Source organism: Echinops telfairi, unplaced genomic scaffold, assembly GCF_000313985.2.
Source record: "Echinops telfairi isolate 266 unplaced genomic scaffold, ASM31398v2 ScPeMD7_7412;HRSCAF=8450, whole genome shotgun sequence".
Taxonomy (NCBI): Eukaryota; Metazoa; Chordata; class Mammalia; order Afrosoricida; family Tenrecidae; genus Echinops; species Echinops telfairi.
The window spans coordinates 3,619,297-3,626,914 of NW_022111312.1; the positions used below are offsets into that span (position 1 = coordinate 3,619,297).

At 62.8% G+C, this 7,618-nt stretch overlaps 2 protein-coding genes across 2 annotated transcripts in view; one reads left to right on the forward strand and one right to left on the reverse strand.

Annotated features, from left to right (window-relative positions):
* The window catches only part of CFAP73 (cilia and flagella associated protein 73), a 5,609-nt gene extending 3,158 nt beyond the window's left edge, over positions 1-2,451 (forward strand). Inside the window, exons 7-8 of the mRNA XM_004709547.2 lie at positions 647-714; positions 1,861-2,451. Of these exons, the coding sequence (XP_004709604.1) occupies positions 647-709 (63 nt within the window). The 3' untranslated portion in view covers positions 710-714; positions 1,861-2,451. The remainder of the gene's footprint in view (positions 1-646; positions 715-1,860) is intronic.
* DDX54 (DEAD-box helicase 54) overlaps positions 1,589-7,618 on the reverse strand; it is an 11,123-nt gene continuing 5,093 nt past the window's right edge. The window contains exons 9-18 of the mRNA XM_045296699.1: positions 7,456-7,612; positions 6,422-6,556; positions 5,373-5,603; positions 5,191-5,264; positions 4,556-4,768; positions 4,158-4,303; positions 3,964-4,074; positions 3,385-3,489; positions 3,152-3,264; positions 1,589-2,056 (exon numbers count right to left, since the gene is read on the reverse strand). Of these exons, the coding sequence (XP_045152634.1) occupies positions 1,827-2,056; positions 3,152-3,264; positions 3,385-3,489; positions 3,964-4,074; positions 4,158-4,303; positions 4,556-4,768; positions 5,191-5,264; positions 5,373-5,603; positions 6,422-6,556; positions 7,456-7,612 (1,515 nt within the window). The 3' untranslated portion in view covers positions 1,589-1,826. The remainder of the gene's footprint in view (positions 2,057-3,151; positions 3,265-3,384; positions 3,490-3,963; positions 4,075-4,157; positions 4,304-4,555; positions 4,769-5,190; positions 5,265-5,372; positions 5,604-6,421; positions 6,557-7,455; positions 7,613-7,618) is intronic.

Here is a 7,618-nt window from a genome sequence, read left to right on the forward strand (position 1 = left end):
GAACCACCATGGGACCAGAAATCCCACCAGCGAGGTGGGCTACCTTCTGTGATCGGAGCTGGAGACCCCCCACCCCCCACCCCGCTGGGCCGGAGCCTGGGAGTCCTGGCTTGCAGGTTTGATTCTGCAGTCGAATCAGACAATGATGTGAAGGTGAAGCCCGCTCTCAGCAGGTGCAGGGCAGGTGCTGGTAGATCCCATTTCCATTATGCCACAAGCGCCCCTCCCCTTCCTCCCAGCATCCAATGCCTCAAACCAGACCAGCTTCCAGGGCCACGGGGCATGGCAGCAGTGTAGGCAGCTGAGCGGTCATTCATGCTGCAGCGGTGGGCCTTGGCCAAATTGACTCACAGCGAGCCTTGGACCAGAGGACAACCGCCCCACGGGGCTTCGGAGGCAGCCATCTGTAAGGTCGCTGTTAGGCCCCTCCCACGGAGCAGCTGGTAGATTCAAAGTGCCAACATTTGGGTTTAAAGTAGGCAAGCCAGCAGAAAGGTGGTCTTCTGCTGGCTAGGGGCTTACTGGGAACCCCACTGTTGGCCCTTTCACCGGGGTCTCCAGCCTCCAGCCCTCTTTGTCCAGCTCGAGGGGGGCCGGGGGTGAGTGGGCTGGAGAGTGACCCTGTGACTCCCGCTGCGGTCCTCAGGTAAAGCTGTTCTTCCAAGACCTGTCTGGCATGCTGGCCAGCCTGCGCCAGGCTGAACCTTGACTCCGGTGAGTAGGGGTGAGGGCCACATATCCTGGGGAGTCTGGGCACTACTGGCTCTCCCCAAACTGGCTTCCTCACCTAAAAGGGGGACCAGGCTGAGCCTGCTCGTGTTGGGGGCTTAAGCACAAAGCTAGTACCCAAAACATATGGCCCACGGTGATGTTATGAGGGGCTTTGTGGGGGATGCTAGTCCCTGTAGTCCCCCCAGGTACCATGTGACCTGGCACCTGCACCTCACCTGTGAACCAGGGCCGGGGCCACACCCTCCAATCCCAGGGCAGGGGTTTAGAGAAATGAGTTTTCAGCCAGTGGCTTGGAACCTGGCATGGGGCACTGGTGATGGTGTGATTTGTGGGGCTGTCACCTACCCACAAGGTCAGTGGTTTGAACCTTGGGAGAAACTCATACGGTTGCTATGAACAGGAATCGGCTGGTGGGTGGTTTGGAACATAGTACATGCAGACTGAAGCAGGCAGCTATCTGCCCACAAGGCCCCCCCACTGTGGTCTCAGGCAGGCTCATAACCCAACCCTTGGAGGTTTCCCTTGACCTTCTCAGGACCCCACAGGAGGGGGACTTGGCGGTATGCAGGAAGCCAGGGCTGAGGGCAGAGTTGGCTATGACCGTGGGGCATGGTGGTCCTGAGGCTGATCAGAGGGGAGCACTGTGCCCTCAGACCCAAGACCGTGCACCCTGTTGTCTCCCAGTTTCCACCCAACTGCAGGCTCCCACACAAAGCTCCCCGACCTTAGCTTGCGCTACTGTGTAACAGACACACAGGCAGGACTCAGCCCAAGGGGAGCACCCGTGGCTGACGACCGCAGCCCCTGCTGGGATGCCCCCACCTATATAGCCCCTCAGACACCAGGCCACCAGGAGTGCTCCATCAAGGTTTATTACACGGAAAACAACAATGTCCCCGTCCACAGGCACATATGGGAGCCGCGGCAGCCACGTCAAGTAGCACCAGCTCAGGGCATGGCCTGCCCAGCTCTGCTGGCGAACTCCTAGGCAGCCTTCAGGGCCCTGGAGGAATGGCCCCCCAGCACAGGCCCAGGCTTGCAGCAGGAACTCCGGAAGTGGGTGCCAGTGAGCCCGTGGGGCCGGGTCCCTGTCCTTACATCCTCTTCCTCATCTTGCCCTTCTTGCAGTGGGCGCCCCGGCCAAAGGCGCCCCTCTGTAGCTCCCGGGCTCGGTGGCGGTTGCGGGCTGAGAGCTGCTTGAGGCCCCCGCGTTGCAGGAAGTGCATCTTCTGTGTTCGGCGTCGCTGCTTCAGGATCTGCTGCTTGGTCTTCAGCTCAGAGTGCACTCGGCCTGTGGGGGTGCCCGTGGGATGGGGCGAGGCACCTGCAGTGGGGAGCCCAGGGCTCAATCCAGGGGTCTGTGCCAACCCTCCCCATCTCCTCTGCCCAGCAGTCCCAGGCTGCTCCCCACCTCCACATACATGCCTGGCAGTGGCGTCTGGCAGGCATAGATTGGGGGTCCAGACAGACTGACTAAAGAGCACCACAGCGTGCAGCCTGGAACTGGGACTGCAGGGGCTTGAACCCCAATAGCCACCTCTTGGACCTCCCCTCCTTACTGTTCCCTACCTCAGTTTCCCCACCTGTAGGTTAGGAGTAACACCCTCTTCCTGAGAAGCTACCGGGGCGTGTGTGCATGAGCTAATACTACGTGCAGAGCACGGGGCCTGCAGGGTAGGGCAGACCTGCCCCCTGGAGGCCCGGGGCTCTAAACCTCTCTGGAAGCCGTCACCTTTCTTTTTTGCAGCTTGAGCGGGGTGGGAGTGGGGTCTGAACCCATGACTTTTAGGTTAGCAGGCCTGAGGCCAAGGTCACACAGCAAGCATAGCTGCCGCAGGGAGGGCTGACCTGCTCTTCCAGCTCCGGGGAGGGCAATCGCCACCCGCCTTCCTGGCACCCCACTGAGTCCCGTTTCTCCACCCGCTCTGCCAGTCGGGCCCTCCCACCACAGGGACCTGGCCAGGCTCCCTGACATACAGTCACTGGGCCAAGGCGCCTGACAGGAACCCACATTTCCCGTCAGGGCGGACCAGAGAGCAGCAACAGGTGTCCCCAGACAAACTCCCCTCACCTCCTAGCCACCCTCCCTGGCCGCCATGTGAGGCCAGGAATGAGGGGAGGGAGAGAGGGCCCAGGAGAGGCAGGGTCTGCCTGGGAGAGGCGCACCTGCGCACTAGGGCACAGGCAGAGAGAAAAAGAAGGGGAGAGGAAGACAGACAGAGGGCAGAGAGAAAGACACTCAGATGGCTCGAGAGAAAGAGCAGGACCAGAGGCAGAGACCAGCAGAGGCCCCCCCAGGGCCAGGGCAGGGAGGGGCGCCTGAGGGTTTGGGTGTGGGCGGATGAAGGGACCCACAGAGACAGGCTGCTATCACTGGCAACTGCACCCTCTGGGCCTTGGTTCCCTGCCCTGCACTTACCTGGGCCTTGGTGCCTCCTCCTGCCTCTCTGCGGGGGGCCTCGCCGCTGGCTCGGCCCCTCCTCCTCTGAGTCCCGGTCATCAATCTTCTGCTTCTGCTTCCACTTTTGGTAGCTGGCAGGCGTTCAGGAAGCTGGGAGCAGTCTCCCTGGCCTGACTCCACCCTCCCGCCCTGCCCCAGCAGCTCAGGTCCCGCCCCCAACCGCCCATACTCCGTCCCAGCCCTGAGGATACAGGTCACGCTTGTAGGAGCTGCTGATGTAGCGCCCACTCTCTGTCTTGATCTTCTTCTTGTCCTCCTGCCCAGAGCGCCCCACGAACCGCTTCTTCTTCCGGTCCCTGCGGGAGGAATGGGGGGCACGCAGCATGGTTCGGGGGAGAGTGGGGGGACTGTGGGCAGCCTCCCTCCTCACTGGCATCTCGGAGGTGCTCTGCCCCTCAGCAAGTCCCCGCTGCCCAATCGGAGGTGTGGGGAAAGGGCCCTGGTACCAACTGGGGGCCTGGGGCAGGGCAGGGGCTGCCCGGTGGGAGGGCTTCTCGGACCAACCCCCTCCCCCACCTACAAATACCAAACCCCCAAACCCACTGCCACTGAGGAAGCCACCACGCAAGACAGAGAACTGCCCCCACAGAGGCCCGGCTGGCCTTGAACTGCCGACCTTTCAGGGAGTGGCTGAGCACTCAGCCACTACACTAGCAGGGTGCCTTGGCAAAGACCACTAGCAGGGTCCATCCTATTGTGTGAGGTCATGTGTGTAGGGGGCTCTGCTGCCTGGGAGGCCTGGATAGTGAGGGGGGCCCCGGCGCACTCACCACTTGAGCTGCTGCTGCCCCCGAGTCAGGTTCTGGGCTTCATCGCCCATCAGGTCCAGGACGGCACCGGCCACCTGCTGCTCGAAGGCCCCACTGTCCCCGACACTCAGGCTGCAGAGAGGATGGGAAGGTGTGACGGGGGAGCTCCAGGGCCCCAGCCCCAGGTGCCCAGCGCCAGGCCCCATCCCGCTCACCCTCGCTCACTGTCGAAGTCCTTAGGCCGGTAGGGCACATAGAAGTCTGGGTCGTGCTGCTGTGCCTCTGCCCGCCGCCGCTTGGCGCCCCCGTCAGGGCCTGGCTGCCGCGGCCGCTTCCTGCTCACAACCTCTGTGAAGACATCCTGGCCACCAAGGCCCAGCGTCATGCCCGGGATGTCCCCCCAGTCCCAACCCATCGGAGCAGGGGCTTCACATTGTCGGCTGGGGACTTGGGGTCTCTGGCGGCTACCCATTGTTCCCACCTGCTCTCGGGCCAGCAGAGACTGGCCAGGTTGACCGACGGGCCCAGCTTCAGCCTGTACAGTTACCCCACCCAGCCTGCGCGGTAACCCCACCCAGCCTGCAGCCTCGGAGTTCCAGGGGCAGCTCTGTACCTCCACACCGGCTCCCAAGTCCTCTTCTTCCTCCTGCCCCTCGGGCTGCTCCTCCGTGGGGGCGGGAGCAGGGGCAGGGGCGCTGGGACCCTCCTGCTGCCCCTGGAGCCTCTGCCGCTGGAAGCTGGCGATGGCCTTTCGGTCCTTCTGCCTCTTGGCACGCATCACCTGGCTGCTCGGGTCCCGGCTGGAGGCATTGATCTCAAAGATGGTCTGCAGGGGGCATCCACTTGCTTCACCTCCAGCTGCCCCCACAGCTCCCCAGCCCTCCCCTCATAGCTGCGCTGGGACCCCCAGGGCCTCTCAGTTCCACTAGTGGGCACCCTATCACCTCCACCCACAAGGCAAGGGCTCAGAGAGGATGATGACCCACCCATTCAGTCACTCAGCCCAGAGAAGCCAGTGCTCGATTTCGGCCTCAGCCCTGACAACAGGTCCTCCTTGCATGGGACACGGCCAGGCAAAGGGATGGGCAGTCAGAAGCCAGCGTCTCAGGCCTCAGGAACCTGTGCCTCCCCCATGCCTCAGTCTACCCATCCATAGATGGTGTGTGCCTGCTGGCAGCCATGCTGCTGGGTGCAGCCCCCAGCTGCCCCATGGCCCAGGCTCCCGTGAACCGGCGCACGGTCACTCACCGCCCGGGCTCGGTACTTCTTGATGCTGTCCACCAGCCGCAGCCGCTGCAGCTCTTGCTCCTCGAAGCGCAGGCCTGGGGTAAGGGGGGTTGCGGGCAGGAGGAAGAGGTGGGGGGCTCATTCCACGGGGCTCGCCTGCCGCCTGCCCCGCCCCGTCCCTGCCAGTCCCAGAGGGAACTCACTGAAGAGCGGGTGCAGGCCCAGTGCTGTGAGGTCCAGTGCCTTGGTCCTCTTGATGGACTCGGGCGAGGGCGCTGGCCTGGAGCGCACATACTGCTGCTGAGCGTTGTCGGCCACGCGGCTCAGGCCCCGCAGCTCCAGCGAGGCCCCCAGCGCGCTCTGCAGGCCGCAGTCCTCGTCGTCCACCACGCTCTGCGGCACCCGGCCCAGCACACCGTCCACGCTGGCTGCCCCTGCTGGCCACACAGTGCCCGTCAGAGGCCGCCCGGCCTGGCCACCTGCTTTGCAGAGCCCTGCTTATACCGTCCCTGTGGCTCGCCTGTTCACTCTCCATAGCGATCCCCCGGAGGCGGCGCAGACTACGCGCTCACGGGGATGCCAACCACAAGGTCACGCGCCGTTGGAAACCACCGGCTGTTCCCCAAGGGAAAGATGGGTGCCTTTCCAGATGGACGGCCTCAGAAGCCCACAGGGGCAGCTCCACTCAGTCCAGCGGGGTCAGTACGAGTCAAAACCAACTCCACGGCCCTGAGTTTGGTTGGGATGTCTGTTTTGGGGGCTGCCACAGCATAGCCAAGGAGCGGCCCCCAACCCAAAATATTTATCAGCCAGCCTGGGAAGAAACAGCGTGCAGACGCCTGCGCTGCACCATTGGGTCTCTCCTTGGCATGCCCATCTTTCAGATGAGAAAACTGAGGCCCAGGGAGGCTAGCTTACAGAGGCAGACGCAGCAGAGCACACAGGAGGTCCAGTTACAGGCTTACGATGTGCCAGGCATGTCCCTGTGCCCACAAGCCTCGGAGCAGAGGGCCTGCATTGCCCTGAAGTGTCCTTGGGCACTGGACTTGTTACCAAGGGTAACACACAAAAGCAAGAGGAGGGGAGGCCCAACGACCAGCGGTGTCTCATTAGCCCATGTTAGAGACCAGCAAACTGAGGGCCCTGAGGCCAAACCATCCCTGCCTCCTCCCCCAGCCAGGAGGAGACAAGCTTCACCCCTGCCCACAGCCTGCACTATGGGGAAGCCTCACTGGGTCCCGCGCCCACTCACCTGGGGGCTCCTCGTGGGGGCGGGCGAGGGTGAGCGATCGGCCCAGGAACAAGTGCAGGTCCAGCAGGTAGGGGACCTCGTCTGGGGCCACCAAGGAGTAGGCTGTGCCACTTCTGCCGGCTCGGGCCACCCGGCCTGCGGGGAGGAGACACTCACCCTCAGAGGGCATGCTGGGAAAGTGGGCCAGACCACAGACCAGGCACGGCCCTATCCCATCTTCAGCAGTGCCGTCCCAGGAGGAAAGCGCCGGGCTACAGCGACTTGGGCATGGGAACGCTCCCTGCTCTGCAGCCCACCGGACCAGCCCACCGGACCATCAGACATGACCTCCAGGCCCACTGCCCAGGGTGGGGGCTTTCTATATCACGCCTATCACCCAGCAAGTGCAGCCACCCACCTGCCCGGCTTGCAATGGCCAGGTGCGGGAGAGCCTCCTTGTGGGATGTTTCTGAGCTGCCATTGTTACAAGTGCGTAGGTCTAGGCCTTTCGTAGGAGGTACCTCTGGGTGAGCTCATACTACAAACCTCGGGGTCAATATCATGTGCAATCCATTGGCGCCACCCAGGGACCTTCATGACTCTAAATGTCATTTAAATGGTTGCTAAGGGACCTGGGAGCCCTGATGGCGCCATGGGTTATGTGTTGGGCTAACCACAAGGTCTGCAGTTCAAAACCACCAGCCACTCTGAAGGAGAAAGATGAGGCTTCCTGCTCCCATAAGGACAACCTTCAGGAGCCCACAGGGGCAGTTCTACCCTGTCCTATAGGGGGCGCTATGTGTCAGAACTGAGTCAGAGGCAGAGGATTTGGTTTTATAAAAGGACCCGGGAGAGGAGCCACAGAGACGCAGTGGTTCAGGTAGAATAGTCTGGGAGACGGGACCAGGGAACCGCATGTGCAAGGGCTACTGCAGGAAACTGGCAAGCCAGCCTGGAAAGGAGGGGGCCTGTACCCCCTGAGAGACTCTCCTTCCCGGCCTCAACTTCCCAAGTGGAGCCCTATGCCCTCGGTTCCTGGTGGGAGTGGCCCGTACCGACGCGGTGCAGGAAGAGCTTGCCCTTGGCGGGGAAGCTGTAGTTGATGACGTTGTCCAGCAGCGGGATGTCCAAGCCACGGGCGGCCAGGTCGGTCACAATGAGGGCGGAGCACTTGCTGTGGATGAACTTGGCCAGGTTGATCTTACGGGCCGTCTGGTC